Raw genomic sequence first — 18,638 nt, 5'->3', positions numbered from 1 at the left:
AATTACAAAAAGAAGGGTATATGGACAATAGTGCCAAAAATGGTCAGATTTGTCAAAGACAGCAGGCTTGCTTTGACAACATGGAGGTCAATGTTGGTCTCAGCAAGTGGGACAGGAGGAGACAGGCTGGTGGACTACAGTGGGTTGAAGTGGTGAGTGAGTGAGTGAGTGAGTGAATGAATGAATGAATGAATGAATGGTAAAAAAGTAAATCTAGCCAGTGTTGACTATTCACAGATTAGCTGCCAAAACAAAACAAACAAAAGCATATAACATGACCTTTAAAAGTGTAGATAAAATTAAGGGAAGGCTTTGTCAAGAAAATTTTTTAATTAGAAAAGAAACATTCCTCTTTCCCAATTCAGAGATATGTGAAAAGAGAAAACAGAATGAACTCATATCTTTCTCTTAGAAATAGTTACACAAAATAAAGGGAGCTCTTGGGTACCCAATACTCAATATTTTCTTATATACACAGAAATACTCAAAATGTTACCATGCATATATATTAACCCACACCTAAGATTTTCAAATCCTCTGTTAGAATAAACCTCAATACAACAGAGAATATCTGAGGGCCCTATGAAAACTGAAAAACAAGCTGCATTCTCTAATGCTAAGAACCCAATACTAATATAATTTTCAATACATTGTTTATCAAGTAACACTAACTGAGGGACTGAAATTTATCACACAACTAGAAAACAACTTACCTCAGGCTCTAGTTTGAAACTGAGCCACTCATCAAGTTTCAAAGCTGCCAAATTAGCAGTAGTTCTATCTTCCATTTCACTATCACTACTGTCATTAGGAATACCATCCGCTGTTCAAATAAATATTGAAAGAAAAAATTTTTAACTTTTACCATCTTATATGAGCAAAAAAGAGTAAGTAAATATAGATAGACACTCCATATTTACAGAAATCCTCCTGATATACTAACAATTTGCATGAGGAGTTCTCTAAACCCCACAGGTGACAATTTAAATCTCAATATTTAAAAGGAGGGGAGGAAAAGAATTGTAAAGACTACAATCTCTAATCACAAGGCAACAAAACAAAAAAGACATTAAAAAATTGAAACTATTTAAATAATAACTAGATGAAAAAGAAAACTAAGAACAAAAAGGAATAAAAGCACTAAAAATAGTAAGCAAAAAATTGAAATATTAGGTAAGACAAAATGTTATTAATAGTTAAAACTATAATCCAGTTCCTGAAAGCCTAATAGGCAATTCTCTGGTAAATTTAATAAAGGGAGAAAAAAGCACAAATCTAACTACAAAATCAGAACTGAAAATAAAATTATAAAAATGGATATAAACTGTTTTAAGCTAAAAAGATATAGTATGCATAATTATAGAATAAACTTGAAACCTTCAAAGAAATTTATTTTTTCTACAGAACAAATTGAAAGAACAAGTAATTACTAAAACTGAATGAGTAAGAAATAGAAAAACTCAGACTATTTAAGGAAGAAACTCGAGATGTCCTTAAAGAACAACCACTACGAAATTCAGAACACCAAGTCCCTCAAACTTTCAAGAAATCATATAATGGCCAGTTCCTTTAATGAAAGAAATATAAACCTAACCCTGAAATTTGATAAAACCTAAAACCTAGAGATCATTAAATGTGCACATGCACACACTACACAAACTCTATATAGGTCAGTCTCACTAATGAACATAAAATATAACACTTTTAATAAGTGCTAACAAAATATTTAGCATTACAATAAATTATCCTAAGTCCAAGAAAGATTTATCCTTGGAACAGTATGATGGTAGTGCCATAAAAAACATATACACCACATTAATAAGCAAAACAAATTCTGATTAAATGAACAAATGCTCAAAAGCTATTTAATAAATTAAACATATTTTTAAAACATGAAAAACAGAATTCTTTCTTAACTTAATAAATAAAATAATTTATTAAAACAAAAATTTACATTATAATCAATGGTAACCTTTAAAATTCAAAAAGACAAAATGGATCATTAACATGGTTTTCCAAAATCATGAAAATATAAATTTTGGTAACATTAAAATATTACCACCTGAAGGTAATATAATTTAAGAAATAGAGAATCTAAAGGATTAACAAGAGCTTAGTAAAGCAAAAGAGGAAATAAAATATACTGTCAGCAGTAGTGTTCCTATTAATATTAAGCAAGATCAATAGGAATATGAGAAAGAGAACCTATTCACCATAGTAACTCAAAAACAGCAACAAAATATCTTAAGAATCATCTTAAGAAATATATCCAACTTCTATAAAGTTACCCCAAAAAATTTGCTAAATTTAATAGAAGGTATGGCTAAATAGAAGAATGTATTAAATTTGCTGGAAGCAAACACTAAATTAAAAATCACAAAAGAATTTTTGGGTGCAAATAGTTACAAGAAGATGACTACTCCAATATTCATAAAAAATAGGTAAGATTATCAAAGAATAGCTTAATAGCAGAAAAGCAGCAAAGGGTAACAGGTAGATCCTCCACTACCAGATGTTAGAGCCCATTAAAAGACAAAACTATTGAATAAGATGTTACAATATAAAGGCAGAAATTTAAAGGAATAGCATATACAGCAAGTTTTAAAATGCTAAATGTAATATAAAATCAATGTAAGCTTTCTATAAGAGGATACATAAGGATTATTTGGTGCAGGTTAGGGGAAAGCACTTGGAAAAACATTAGATCTACACTTTAGAGTCAACTCAACGTGGTTGAAAAAATTACCTTAAAAATCAAATTATACCTGGAGACTACTATGCTAATCAAAGTAAGCCAGTTAGAGAAAGATAAATATCACATGATCTCACTTATATGTGGAATCTAATGAACAAACTATACTGACAAAAAAATAGGTCCAAAGGTATGGATGCATGGAACACAATAATAGCTCTCAGTGAGGAGGGGAAGAGATTAACCAAAGAACATATATGCATATATGCATAACCCGTGACACATACCCGTGACAACAGTATGGGGACGGAAGGCCTGGGGTGGGACAGGAATTGGGTGGAGGGGGCAAAAAGGGAGAAAATGGGAGACATCTGTAATACTGTCAACAATTTTAAAAAATCAAATTATAGAAAAAGAAAAAAGAAAAACAAACAAACCAGAATACTTATCAGGTCCATGGAAGAATGAAACTTTCAGCATTGAAGTGAGCAGTATAGGAAAAGATTACTCAATTTGAATCTACAGTAATCAAAACACAAAACTTGTCCAGCCAAAGCAGCTCAGCTGGTTGAGCATGGTCCTGTGCACCAAAAGGTTGACAGTTTGTTTCCTGGTCATGGCACATACCTGGGTTGTGGGTTCGATTCCTGATTGGGGAACATACGGAAAGCAACCGATTAATGTTTCCCTCTCACATTGATGTTTCTCTCTCTCACTCTCTCCCTTCCTTACTCTCTAAGCATGTCCTCGGGAGAGGATTAAAAACAAACGAACAAAAAAAACCACAGAACTCAAAATACATAAAACTAAAAAAGAAAAGGTATTAATATGACAGAAAAAAGGCCAATAGCTTTAAAATCATGATACTGTAGTTCAAATTAAGAAAAACATCAATACTCAAACCTTATCCCACTCTACTCTCTTTGATCGTTGTTTCTAATCACATAACCTTTCTGTCAATTCGCAGATCATTTCTTAGTGCAGAATCTTGGTCCTTGCCAACTTATTTATGTATCTACACATGGCTGGCTTCTTCTCATATTTTAGGTCTCAGCTTAAATCAAATCTCCTCAGAGAAAGCTGTCCAGGGTTTCTTTCTAAAGTAGGCTACCACACCCAGCCAGCATGGCTCAGTGGTTGAGCATCAACCTATGACCCAGGAGACTGAGGTTCAATTGTGAATCAGGGCACATGCCCCAGTTTTAAAAGCTTGACCTCCAGTAGAGGGTGTGCAGGAGGCAACCGATCAATGACTTTCTCATCACTGATGTTTTATTTCTCTCCCCCCTCCCTTCCTCTCTCTGAAATCAATTATAAAAGATATATTTTAAAAAATAAAATAGGCCACCCCTAAGGCAGCCCTCTTTATTTCATACATAGTACTATACAGACTACTTATTTTTTTGCTGCCCATCTACCATCAACAACCATGTAGAATCCTAACGACAGAAACACCTTGTCTATCTTGTTTTCTCTTACATCCTCAATACCTGCTACAATACCTGACATATAGTTGCCCAATACATATTTGCTGAATCACCAAATAGCAAAAAAATTAGAAACAATCAAGATGTCTAACTGCAAAGAAACATTTTAAATGCATTATGCTACTTTAATGATGGAATATTTTGCAGTCATTAATATAAAATATTTTATATGTCTTTATATTCTATACAATGAAAACATCAGAATATAAAATAACAGTATGAGTAAAATAATTTAAAATATGTATATATAGAGAAAAATATATAATATTTTTAAATGTTTACATAAGGGTAATAAGATTATGGGTAACTATTATTATTATTCCCTTTAAACAAATACCTTTTATTTATGTTAAACTATCATTTAAATTCAGTGGAAGAGAAAAACAAACTTCCCATCAGCAAGATTAATCAAAAATACACAAATCAAGTTATTTTAAAAATTAATTTAAAGAACAGTGGTATGCTTTAGTATTTTCCAATTTGTCTTAATATATCAAAAGGGAGCTGCTACTAATAAGTTTTTGTAATTTCAAAATTTGTTTGGTTTATTAAAAAGAAAAAAAAATCATTTCAAAAAGATTTTTATTTCCTTCATAATACATTTACCTCGAAAGGATGAAGATTCCTGAAGAGCATTACTTGCCAACCTAGCTGGTCCACAGAATACCAATACAGTGACGGGTGTCACTGCTGAACAACATCTAATGTTAGCTATTCTATGGGCTCTGGTCATTTCATCATAAATTAACCAATCTGTAGGCAGTGCCTGAATTGCTGCAGCTTGACCATTGGCTGGAGGAATCTATTAGGAAAATAAATTTAAAATTGTTAACTGTGTTTATCTTCTAATTTACTGGCAATACTTTTAAACTGTAAAAAGTCCCTCAATGAAACAGGTAATGTATACCCAAGCAAAAATTAAAACAAGTCATTGCTCATGTAGTTTGTACAAAAGTCCTCATTACTTAACACATTAACTCTTCCACCTCTAAGATTCAATCAAAATTTTGTTCCAGTGCTGAATTATACATACATAACTAATTAATTTCTTAAAGCAGGTCAGTATTTGGAACATTTTTCATTGATTTTTCAACTATCTAAATTAGATTAGTTTCACCTCAAGGTCTAAGAGCATTAAAAATGTTTTACCTTTTTATATTGAGGCTGACTGAGAACTGAAGTGGGATGAAACCGTACTTTTTTCTCCTTTGGCCCTGTCAATACTAAATTCTCTCTGTCCACATGGACTAAATTAGGATACATGCCTGCCACCAATGCAGCTTTAACGACAGCCCAGTTCTCAGAATTTGTGTTAACATCTCGAATGTCACCACCACCTCGTGCTCTAACAAAACCTAGAAAGAGGAAAAAGACACACTCACTTTCCTACTGGTTAAAATATACTTTTAAATTTGTGTGTTTTTTACAAAAAAAATTGTATAACCCATATAAGTTTAATGATATTTAAATTCCACAATAAATAATAAAACCTAGTTTAAAATACAGAATCAATGTTCTAAGAAAGTTTAGGTTTGCTCAGGCTAAAGAAAGTAGAAGATTCACTGAGGACTTAGGAATTTTTTAAAAATTACTCATTCTTGCAGTCAAGTTCTTCATAAGCTGCTATCTGAAACACACTAAAATCATGGCTGAAAACCTAAACCATTCCTCTGACAAGTATTAATAACTTTTTGATTATAATAGATACTGGAGGTAGTCGAGTAAAGTAGAGTATTCTTGCTTAAATTTCTAAAGTCCTTCTTATTTCCCCATATTTAACACAACTCTAACTCGTCTGGTTCATTCCTTATATTACTTTGGCACTTCAGCTAATCTGTAAATCGAGGCTCTGGTGCTTTTCTTCTGACTATTTCTCCAACGTACTATGCTACTCAAAAAAAGAAATTAGTAATTCTAAAATAAAATAGCAAACATGGGAATCTCTTTAAAAAAAAAAAAAATCGAAGTGCCTTCAAGTGATTACTTGTTCTATGTTCCAAAATATGAAGGCCAGCATTCATATCAATCTACTTAAATTTTTATAATTTCTATTTCATAGAGCTAAATAATTGTCAATTCATAGTGATAAAATATAACAACTGTAACATCTAAATTGATCTTTGCTAACAAATACATTATAAAGTGCTCACTGCCAAAAGTATCAAAAGATATTCATACATTTCTCAACTATAACTTCTGCAATATCAATTTTCCAACAAACAAAAGATGAGGTTACATGGAAGTCTACAAAGACGTTCATGAATATCACAATGTGATAACGTCATAAAAATAATAAAAGATGACATCAGTTAACACTAGAAATACTATGAGGTATGGGTAGGGTACTCTCAGTGGTTTAAATAGGTTCTCCGGGGAAAAACTTTACCTGATGCTCTAAGTTGACCAAGCAATTGAGTTCTCATGCCTATGATTATTTCCATGGTAGCTTGTGAAAGAAAATTCTTTTCACAAAAGGCTCGCTCCCACCCATCACTCCGTGCTTTTTGCCATGCCTATAAAAATATAATTATATAACAAGGTACATTTACCAATCACTTCTTTGTGAGGCAGCAAAGTAACTGAAAACCACTACATTAACCACTCAAGGTCAATTCTCCTAATTATTTTATAAAATCTAAGACTTTATTTAAAACAAACCAAAAAAAACAACAAGCTCATAGATACAAAGAACAGACTTGTGGTTGCCAGCAGTGGGGAGTGAGTAAAATGGGTAATGGTGGTCAAAGACACAAACTTCCAATTACAAATTAAGTTTAAGCCCTGGGATGTAATGTACAGCATGGTGACTATAGTTGGTAACACTGTATTGTATATTTGGAAGTAGCCAAGAGAGTACATCTTTTTTTAAAAATAAGCTTGTTTTTAATGAGATATAATTGACATAAAACATTATATTAGTTTCCGGTGTATAACATAGTGATTCAATATTTGTATATATTGTGAAACAATCTTCAGAATAAATCTAGTTAACAGACTAGAGAACAGATCTTAAAAGTTCCCATCACAAGAGACAAAAATTATAACTATGTGTGATGATGGATGTTCACTAGATTTACTGTGGTGATCATTCTGCAATATATACAAATATTTTATCATTATACTGCATACCTGAAACTTACATGTCAATTATACCTCAATTTGTAAAAAATAATTTAAAAGTTAAATATAAAAAATAAAATCTAAGACTTTATGATTTATCATCAGTTAATTTATATTCAAATACTATGAAAGCCATTGAGTTTATAAAATCTCAATGAGAGAACTAAGTATCAGGTAACATAAATGACCAGCTATGTAGAAATATTAACCTTTCAGATACAGCTGCTAATTTTCCTCCACGAAAGTGTAGAGTTTTTTCAACTAAGCCATCATAGCACCATTTATATCTAAGAATCTTTCATTCCTCAACAAATAACCTCTAGATCAACCTCCTAATCAGTGTGAGAATGGAAAGCAGGATTCCTAGAAACAATCTATGTGCAGTATAAAAAAGCTCGTCTTTGAAAATGAGTTCTTTTGCTTTGGAATATAACTGATAGGCCAAAGCAGTAATTTATTTATCCTCTCTGCTTTTCGAGGAGCTTTTCAAGGAAAAAAAGCAAAGAACAAGCAGGAATTCTCCAAATCTCCCTCTACTTATTGTCACTCAATTGATCTGTTATAATATATGGTATCTAACAGACTCAATTAATAGCAATGCATTATCCATTGTTCAATCATGCTTACAAAAAAGCTTGTAAATATTTCTGTAAATTGTATGTATTGTAAAAAAATGCTTGGAAAAAAGTACTTTCTAGATAAACAACAAAAAAATTTTTTTTAATGTATGGGCACAGGCTACATTCAAAAGAATTAAAAGATAAATAACATGTCTACCTTTCCAAGAAATAACATATTCTTCCCTGCATCTGAACTTCTAAATTATATATAATTTCCCTTCCTCAGAGTCTCACTTTCTTTATCTTTTCTTTCTCATTTAGCTCTTTCTTCAATTTCTCATTACTTTTATCTTAATAAGTTTTAAGTGATTTTTCAATTTTGCTTTAGAAAATTAAGTTCTTAGCATAGTGTCTCGAGCATACATGAAAAAGATGTACTCTAAAAAAAACAACAGATATTAAATTCAAGATAATTTTCTTCCAGGCTTTGTTCTAAATATCTGAATATACAGTGTTTATTAACTAAAATTTTAGAACATTCTTTGCCCAAGATATAATTGAAAGATAAGAAACTTGAGTATTAAAAATATACATATAAATAAACGTATATACATACAATACACATATTCCTACAAAAAGAAAATGAAAGAAAAAAAGTAGAGAAAAACTGCAATAATTGTATTTATTTTTTAAATATTTTTATTGATTTTTAGATAGAGAGGAAGGGAGAGGGAGAGAGAGTTAGAAACACTGATCAACTGCCTCGTACATGCCCCCTACTAGGGATCAAGCCTGCAACCCGGGCATGTGCCCTGATCAGGATCAAACCAGTGACCTCTTGGTTCATGGGTCTATGTTCAACCACTGAACCACACTGGCCAGACAAAACTGATAATTTTAACTTATTAACAGTAGAAAGATTTTTTTCTGGATTATTAAAAAATGTAATTTTATACTGACTGAAACAAAACTAATGGAATCATATTTATTTTTTTAATTTCTTACACTTGCTCCAGAAATATGTTTAACCAGCAACATTTTCAGAAATAAAATAACAATGATAGTACCTGGAATGCTCTGAGAAGTGCCATATGATCACTGAAAGTTCCTGCAGTGAAACGTTTCCTACAAAGCATAGCTGCACGTTTTTGAGAGGCCTGGGTTGGCAGGACAAAAGGATCTCGATAGGCTAGTGTGCAGGCAATTGTAAGGATGGGGTCCAGACACTTTAAAACAACAGCACACAGGACCATTTTACCAAGATGTGGTTCTACTGGCAAGTCAGCCAAATGATACCCAAGCTCAGTGAGATCTTCCCACGCATCCATTGCATCTATTGTCTAAAGAAAAGGATACAAAACAGAATTTGACACAACCAAAAGCTATGTTTAAGCAAAAGACATACCTAAAAATCTGTTAAGAAATAAGAATGTAAATTGTTTTGCTATCACATCTCACAAAAAATACATATTTTGTTTCAAATATATAAAAGAGCTATTTTATAACTACAATAGTATTTTTAAAAGTATGTGATTAAGATAATTTTTTAAAGTACAAAATTAGTTCAGATGTGTTCTCATTTGGTTTAAATTTCAAATAGGTTAAGTAAAACTATTAAGATACCAACCTTAAGCATCTGTACAGCATTTCTTACAATTAAAGCTGGTGGAGGTTCAGGAGCTTTCATAAGGAAATCAGCAATAGGACAATTAACTGGGGCTAACAGCTTGGTATGTAAACAAAGTTCCTGTAAATAAGAATAGCAAATAATTTTGAAATATTGAAATTTATAATTGATTTTTATTTTTAAAGAAATCATTAGAGCTATAGTTCCCAAACAAAGACTAGTACAGTCTCTGACTAAAATGAACAACAGCAAAGGGAGTAATGTCTTTCAAGGAAAGATGGGTTCATACTTTGCCCTAGGTGCCACAATTTTTATAAACACCCTCCAACAACTCATATCAAGATTACCATTGCCACTACTGGCAATGTTTCTTCACGTAGTTTTATATATAACAACAAGAGTTACTGTCCAAAAAATCTTTTTTCTCCCTTTGTATGACATTCTGGAATCTTGTATCCATTCAACAAGTATCTAAGTGCTTACTAAAGTATTAGGCACTATGCAGCAAGTTGGAGAAAAAGAAGACAGAACATCAGACAAGTGTCTGCCCTCATGGAGCTTTCACTGCGTGTGAAAACAATTATATAATTAACTCCTGAATTATAATTGTGATAAGTGCTATGAAGGACACAGGGAGCTAAAGAGGTAAAACAACAGGCTTAATCAAGTTCAGGAACAAGCAGGAAAAGGAAGCCATGGGAACTCAAAAACAATTTCTCAGAGGAAATGACAAACTAAGAAGTAGAAGCTAATTATAAAAGGAATAAGGGAGAGGAGTCTAGGGAGAGGGAATAGCACCCATTAAGGCCCTAAGACAGATACAAATAAGATGTGCTTGGGATATTGAAACTACTCGTATGAGTAGAGAGAGGACAAAAGGCCAGAATTAAAAAATTAAAACTGGAGATACAAGCAGGAAAAATAATTTAGGCACTTAAGAATCATGTACTTTATCCTAAGAGGAACATAAAATGGCACACGAGCATAAGGAAGTGGGAAGTCATCTAGGTATGTAGAAACCAAAAATATGATCCAGTGTCTTTTTAAAGGTTTGGAAATCAGCGGGTAGCTCAGCACACCAAAGAATCAAATTAATGTTCAGACAGTTTTCCCTAGAAACTACAATGATTGGCTATTCCATGAAGTCAGAAAACCTGAAGGAAAACAATGAAGGCCAGAAAATCACAGCAAACTTAGTTCCAAATCTACCAAGGTAATCTCAGCACCTTAAACTGAGATTCTGGTATTATGTTTTGGACCTTAAATAATGTGTTTTCTAATCCTTAGTGAAAACGTAAAAGATGAAAATTACGTGGCTGACAGACTTCTAGAATGTTGCACAAAAATAAATGATATTCTTATAAACTGTACCATAACTTTAGTGCACTCAAGTAATTCTTTAAAACTTTGTAGGTTTATGAATTAAATTTCTTGTATATAAAAAATATTAGTTATATACACAACCACCCTCCATAGTATATATTTGATAATTTTGTTTTATAAATTGTTTTATAAGTTCATTATTGAAAAGTCCAATCAGCATAAGTTGAAATGGTCCCTTCTCCTCCCCTCCCCACAAAAATAGCCTTTTAGAGTTAAATAAACTTCTACCTGTAATGGCATCCTCAAAAGTTCTGGAGTCTGAAATTCCAACATATTCTGGAATCGGAGTCTACTGAACAGACGGAAACAAATCCCAGGTCTACATCGCCCTGCCCTTTAAAGTAAAATACAAAATTAAGACTCAAGGAATAAGGGCTATAATAAGGAAACTGTATAACCAATGTGATCTAGGAGACAGAGCAATGAACTAGTATCAGGACATGTGATTTTGAATCCCTACTCTGACAGTTACCCTCTATGAATCCTTCACTTGTCTAGGACTCAATTATCTCATTTATAAAGTGAGATTCATGAATGATACCTACCTGATATACAGGCGTGGGCAAAGTAGGTTTACAGTTGTCAGTGAATGAAACACAGAGTTTATTATTGTATTACTTATTTATTATTGTATTTATCATTTTTATTATTAACCTGCTTTTGTCCACCTCTGTTCCTTCTAGGGTAATGGTAAAAATAAAAAAAGAATTGTACAGGAAATAAGTAAAAAATAAAGCATGAATAAACATATGGTAATTTAAACTTAAACAATTCCACTGAGCTGATACCAAGCACTATGTTCAGGCACACTGATGGGAGTTGTACAAATTATTCACTACACAACTCCTAGGCAGCGTCATTTACCCCATCATCACGAAGACTTGTATAATTTTCTGGGAAGCAACAAAAATATCTTGAGTAAAAGTAGTCTCTTAATTTCACCCAAATTGCTGTATCAGCTAATGGCAAGACTGAATATGCTAAATGATAAAGATACAGAAATAACCCCTATCTTTGCAAAGCTCACAGTCCAGAATAGCAAACATAACTATAACACTATGTGATACAAAGTTACAAAATCTGACACTGTTGGACCATTCCTTCTTCCATCAAATACTTCCCTCACTATATACCCATCAGCTTTCCTACCTATACGGCCTCCTCTAAGAGATTTCTCTTTGCACAGCCTTTAAATGTTGATGTTCCTGAGTCTGGATCTCAAACCTCTGCTCTTCTTACTTTACCCTCTCTCCCAAGGTGATCTTAATTATCCTCCTGTTTTCCATTTCCATCCATCTAGATACCTTATCCTAATTCTAATCTATACTTCAGAAGCCTCTCAGCTCCACTTGATTTTCCAGTCACCTCAGACTCAACACAACCAAAAGTTAATTCTTCTCCTCAACATAACCACCCTTCCCATTTTCCCTATGAGACAGTGGTACCACCAACCACAAATCTTTCTAAAATAGACACCTGTATGACATCCTTGATTCCACTCTATTCCTTACCCCTCACCCTCCCTGGACAGATGATCAGCAATATTCTTCTTCTTAATATCTCTTGAGTGAATTGCCTACTTCTCTTTATTTCTACCACCACTATAACAATCCAGGTTACTCTCATCTCTGCCTTATTGTAAATGGAATTATTAATGAAGAACCCTCCTACCATCACTTTTGTCTCTACCAATTCATTCCTTAAAGAGCTGAAAGAATACTATAATCCTGCCATCCCCTGGTTTTTTAAGGAAAGAGGGAGAGAGAGAAGTCCTTGAGGACCTGTCTGCAACGTACCTCTTTCCACTCATTTTTTACTATTCTCCACTAAATTAAACTCCATCCAACCAACTTTCTTGCTCACTCTGGCCTTTAGGCCTTGTGTATGCTTTCCCTCTACCAGAAATGCCTTTCCACAATACCTCTTTATTCATATTTATCTTGAATTCTATCTTAACTCCTCTAGAGGCATTATCCAGTTGTAGCACAGATCACATAGTATTTAAACTGCTTAATTTATTGGACTCCAAAATGAACTGCAACATTTCCCCCATCTCAAACTTTACCCATTAGATTTATTCATTATATCCCTAACACTTGAACAGTAAAGGCTGTCAAAAAAAAAATCTGTTGAAAAAATGACAGAGATTATTCCTAAAATTTCTAATTTTTATCCGTGACAATATACTAATAAGAGTGTATGTGTCAAGTCATAGTTTGTCATAAGAGGACAACTAACACAATAACAACAGCAAAGCCTTCACAGGCATTCTATGAAGTCACAAAGTACAGAAATAATGTATTCACCATTTTCAGTACATGAGACATTCTTTTAAAGTCAATATGTTTCCCTGTTGGTTAAAATGAAAGAAAAAAAAAAACAAAAAAAAAACTGGTCAAATAATTACTGAAAAATATGATACTTTTTAATCTTGCCTTTTTAAAAATGAAAAGCACAAGTATGTACTAAAATAACCAAATTACAAAGAAATATAGAATAAAAATTAAGTCTCCTTTCCTCAAGAGCCCCACAGATCCTCCTTCTCACAGTCAACAATTGTTGTTTAATGTTTCTCTCAGACTTCACAATGCACTTATACCTAAATATATATAAAAACATATACATATGTTTTTAGTACAACAGAATGTGAGACACATGTTCTATACCTTACTTTTCTCACTTAACATATTCTGAAAACTCATTCCACATAAAAAGATATACATCTATATATTTTCCTTTAACAGGTACACTGGTATACCACTGGGTGGCTGTAACATAATTGACTGAACCACTTCACTACTGATGGGCACTACAGTGTTCCTAAACTATTACAAGCAATGCTATGAAAAACATTCTTAAACATACATCTTTGCACACATATACAAATATACTCAGGATAAATTATGAGAGGTAAAATCTACTATCAAAAGATAGATTTGGATAAACAGTTTCAAACTGCCCTCTGAAGAAATCACACCATTTTACACTCCCATCAGCAAACTATGAAAGCCGACAGGCCCATGGTTTTGCCAACTCTATTGCATGTACTATTAAATATTTCATCAGTGTCAACCAGATAGGCAAAAAACAGTGCCTCATTAATTTGCATTTATTTTGGTGTATAAATAAGGCAGCATGTGTGAAATTAATGCATTGGTCTTTACTAACTGATTTTTAAAAAGCTTTTTTATATTATACAAAAATTAGCCCTTCAGCCCAGCTGGCATGGTTCAGTAGGTGAGCATTGACCCATGAACCAGGAGTTCACAGTTTGATTCCTGGTTAGGGCACATGCCTGAGTTGCAGGCTGGATCCCAAGAAGGGGGTATGCAGGAGGCAGCTGATCATAACTCTCTCATCACTGATGTTTCTATCTCTCTCTCTCCCTTCCTCTCTCTGAAATCAATAAAAAACCAAAAACATAAAAATAAAAGAAAAAAAAGTCTTAAAAGAAAAATGTAGTCCTTCGTCCTGTATTACCGTTTGACATTTTTGTCTTTATTTTTTAAGGTTCTTACGCCTTATAAACATAGATTATACTACACAAAAATTTTTAATTTTAACATAACCTGAATGTGATTTTTTTAAAGCATTAAAATAGTTTGCTTTGTAAAAATAATGTAAAATGAAGACTAACATTAAAATTTTAACATTTTACAGAAAGTGGAATATACCTTAATATATAATATACATGAAAATGTTTCCCTTTTACAGGCAATTGATTGAGTGAACATTAAATATACATTACCTGCCTTTTCGTTGTATGGCACTAGCTTTGGAAATCCACACCATTTTTAACATTGTAACAAAATTCAGTGCATCAAAGGATTTCTGTAACATTTAAATCATCTTCATGTTAAAACATAAAAGTTACTTAAGAAGAAACAGCAAAAACATTATAATATATATTTAGTATGTCAAGTTTAATTCAGAGCTCCTCGTGATTCGATAATTACAGCAGGGTACTCATTCTTTTTAAAATCCAGATTTCTGACTACAAACATTCTAAGGAAAAAGAATGAAAGCTAAACTCAGAAGAGCTGAAAAACTTCCTCACTCTGCACCTGAATGAGCTATTTTTTTCTCTCTGCTACTGTTAAATAACAGTCAGTTCTCGTAAGGCATCAAGACTAGAAAGAGCTGATCTATTTTCTTCACATTATTGTCCATAAGATTTACATCAGTTTGCAGAATAGAAATGATCAGGAAAAGACAGTTTTCTAAAATACTTTCCAGGGAGCTTGATCTAGAGAAATAAGAATAATAAGAAATAAGAATTGCTGAATCAATCCTATCCCAAAGTAAAAAAATTTTAATCCCTTCCACTTTACCTCCTGCTGGGCTACTAATGTAATACAGTTAAACTATCCAGAATGTTACAGCATGCTTCCGTAAAGAATCTAAAGTGAAAATTTACTGTAGAGAAAAATTTATGAGACTGCATTCCTAACTAAAATATATACTTCAATCATTCAGTTATGTAATAATTTCCCTTTCAAAAAAATAACTACATGAAAACAAATACAAATGTGTTTCTCATAATAGTTTAATTGTGGGATTTTTAGAAAAGATGCTATTTATTTAGTTTTTAATAATATGTTACATTGTCAACATTATATATACAGTAACTTTTGATACTACCATCATGTTCCAAACCATGTTTATTTAATTAATAACATCTAAATAAATTAATTTCTAAGATATTCAAAATCTACTTCAGCTTTAGATAATTTCAAGGCAATAAAATCTGAATTTTCATTGATTCATTACTCAGATTTTTAATGGTAGAATTCATAATTACCCTTCTATAAAAAATAAAATGTATCACTTCTTTACAGTATCCAACTATAATGAAATGTCCAAATCTTATAATAAAATTTTATTTTCTATAATTCCTAAAAACTACATTGAAAACATTATAAAGTAATTAACAAATTTTTCACATTAAAAATAATCATTTAGAGGCTTCAGACTTTCCTAAAATCTCTCAAACAAACAGCCAGCTGGCCTCAGCATGCACCATGCACCTCTCGGTAAGTGGGCCCAGGCCTGGTACTAGCAGCAGCCTGCCTTGGTTCACAGCTTGGCCTCTCCTGGGCACCTCCAAGCCCCACACTAGCAGCCATCTGCAGATCACTCTGTAGCTCATGCCGAGTGGCCCCAAGCAGAGGACAGGCAATAGCTGACTTTGCACCTCCCAGGAGGCCCCAGAGTCAATGCACCCGGTGGTCAGCTTCAGATCATGCCAGATTACAACCCTACCACATCCACGAGCAACACCCAAGGGGCAGAATCGGGGAGCACCAAAGTCCCACTGAAGCAAGTCCTGCACAGCACCTTTTCTGCTGCAGTCTACACAGCTGATTGGGTTGGGGGTCAATCCCTGCCAGTGTCGCAAGAGTAATCAAAGCTCAACTACAATAGGATAGTGCGCACAGCCCACCTAGAGTGCCCAGCTCAGGTGACTGGGGAGGCTGAGCCACTGGGCCCTACAGGCACCTACTACATAAGGCCACTCTACCAATTCCAGAAGACATAATACATAGAAAGAAACACAGGGAAGCAGCCATAATGTGGAGACAAAGAAACATGTTGCAAATGAAAGAACAAAAGAAATCTCCAGAAAAAGAACTAAATGAAATGGAAGCAGGCAAACTTCCAGAGTTCAAACAATGGTTATAAGGATGCTCAAGAAACTTAATGAAAGAACTTCAAGAAACTTAGTGAAAACATCAACATAAAAGAGGACCAGTCGGAAATGAAGGATACACTAACTGAAATGAATGAATGACTTACAGGGAATCAACAGTAGAGTAGAAGATGCCAAGAATCAAATAGGTGATTTGGAATATGAGGAAGCAAAAAACACCCAATCAGAATAGCAAAAAGAAAAAAGAATCCAAAAACATGAAGATAGTGTAAGGAGCCTCTGGGCATCAAGTGTATGAACATTCTCATCACGGGTTTCCCAGAAGGAAAAGAGAGGGAGCAAGAAATTGAAAACCTATTTGAAAAAATAATGACAGAAAACTTCTTTTATCTGGTGAAAGAAACAGACATACAAGTCCAGGTAGCACAGAGAGTCCCAAACAAAATGAAATCAAACAGTCCTACATCAAGACACATAATTAAAATGCCAAAGATTAAAGACAAAGAGAGAATTTTAAAAGCAGCAAGAGGAAAGCAGTTAGTTACCTACAAGGGAGGGCCCATAGTATCAGCTAATTTCTTAACAGAAACCTTGCAGGCCAGAAGGGAGAGGCAAGAAATATTCAAAGTAATGAAAAGCAAGGACCTACAACCAAAATTACTCTTCCCAGCAAAGCTATTTAGAATTGAAGGTCAGATAAAGAGCTTCACAGACAAGGAAACGCTAAAAGGAGTTCATCACCACCAAACCAGTACTACTTGAAATGTTAAAGAATCTTCTAGAAGAAGAAGAAAACTAAAAAAAAAAAAAAAAAGAAAAAGATAAAGATAAAAAATATGAGCAATAAAATGGCAATAAATACATATCTATCAATAACTGAATCTAAAAATCAAAATAAATGAACAAGGAATCTAATGAACAAAATGGACATTATGAATAAAATCGAACCGGAGGCATGGAAACATAAAACAGATTGACGAATCTCAGAGGGAAGGGGTGGAAGAAATTAACCAAAGAACTTATATGCATACATGCATTACCATAGACACAGACAATAGGGTGGTGGAGGCCTGGGGAGGGTCCCAATCTGGGTGGAGGAGGGTAATGGGGGGGGATGGAGGAGGTCATCTACAATACTCTCAACAATGAAGATTTTAATAAATAAATAAATAAATAAATATCATTTATATCTACTAGAACAGACATAATTTGCCTTCCACAACATGGATAGTATTTCTTTCCTTGACAAATCAACTACCTTTATCATTTTTAATTCTTTCAGTTAAAGGTTAAGTTCAGAGTAATGAACAAAAAGAGAGTTGCTAGGCATTCCAATACTAAAAGGAAATAAATGCTGCCTTTTATTTAAAGCAGGGACTGGTACTAAATATTTTGGCCTTTACTGAGGGTCTTTGTTGCAACTACTCAAATCTGCCATTACAGTGCAAACGCAGCCATAGACAATAGGTCAAAGTGTTCCAAGGAAATTTATTTTTACAAAAGTAGGTGATGGGCCCATGGTTTTGTTTGCTTTCTTTCAGCAAGGTTCTCTTGCACTAAATATCTTCTGAATACTTATTATATATGGAGCACTGAAGATATAACAATAAACAAGAAGGGCATGGGCCATCCCCACATATAGAAGGAAAACATACAAAATATTAATCAAATGCGCACAGTTTGACAAAATGTTCACTGTAACTAGCCAAACTCTTTACTTTCTTCCTAAGTACTTAGTGAGCAAAAGCTAATTTTTTGTATAATTTGTTAAAATAACAAGATAGATCCTATAGACTGAACTGCTTAAGGTAGAATATTCACTTTAGTGAAATTAACATTTACTATGTTAAATTTATCTAGAACCAGAAATTTTCCCATTAAAGTGAATTCTGCTTACAAAAGCATGCATTTAAATGCAACTTAATCTTCCTCATTTGAGTTGAAAATACAACTTATCCATACATACCTCTTTCACCTTGCCAGAATCAATAACAAAGACAACATCATTGACTGTGATGCTGGTTTCAGCAATATTGGTGGAAAGGATCTGCAATGGGATGTTATGTTAGTTATGGTTAATATGAAGACAGAACCAATGATTACTAAAACAGAAAAAAGA

At 33.2% G+C, this 18,638-nt stretch overlaps 1 protein-coding gene across 3 annotated transcripts in view; it reads right to left on the bottom strand.

The window, feature by feature from the left end:
- Positions 1-18,638, bottom strand: part of YTHDC2 (YTH N6-methyladenosine RNA binding protein C2) — a 62,392-nt gene that overhangs the window by 14,609 nt on the left and 29,145 nt on the right. For all 3 annotated transcript variants that reach the window (XM_016224928.2, XM_087815495.1, XM_087815496.1), the window contains 9 exons: positions 18,486-18,566; positions 14,618-14,700; positions 11,098-11,203; positions 9,487-9,606; positions 8,927-9,199; positions 6,566-6,692; positions 5,329-5,534; positions 4,786-4,981; positions 714-823 (listed from right to left, as the gene is read on the bottom strand). In XM_016224928.2, coding sequence (XP_016080414.2) covers positions 714-823; positions 4,786-4,981; positions 5,329-5,534; positions 6,566-6,692; positions 8,927-9,199; positions 9,487-9,606; positions 11,098-11,203; positions 14,618-14,700; positions 18,486-18,566 — 1,302 coding nt within the window. The remainder of the gene's footprint in view (positions 1-713; positions 824-4,785; positions 4,982-5,328; positions 5,535-6,565; positions 6,693-8,926; positions 9,200-9,486; positions 9,607-11,097; positions 11,204-14,617; positions 14,701-18,485; positions 18,567-18,638) is intronic.

This window comes from Miniopterus natalensis, chromosome 3 (genome assembly GCF_054644295.1).
Source record: "Miniopterus natalensis isolate mMinNat1 chromosome 3, mMinNat1.hap1, whole genome shotgun sequence".
NCBI lineage: Eukaryota > Metazoa > Chordata > Mammalia > Chiroptera > Miniopteridae > Miniopterus > Miniopterus natalensis.
This window is presented reverse-complemented; position numbering and strand designations above follow the sequence as displayed.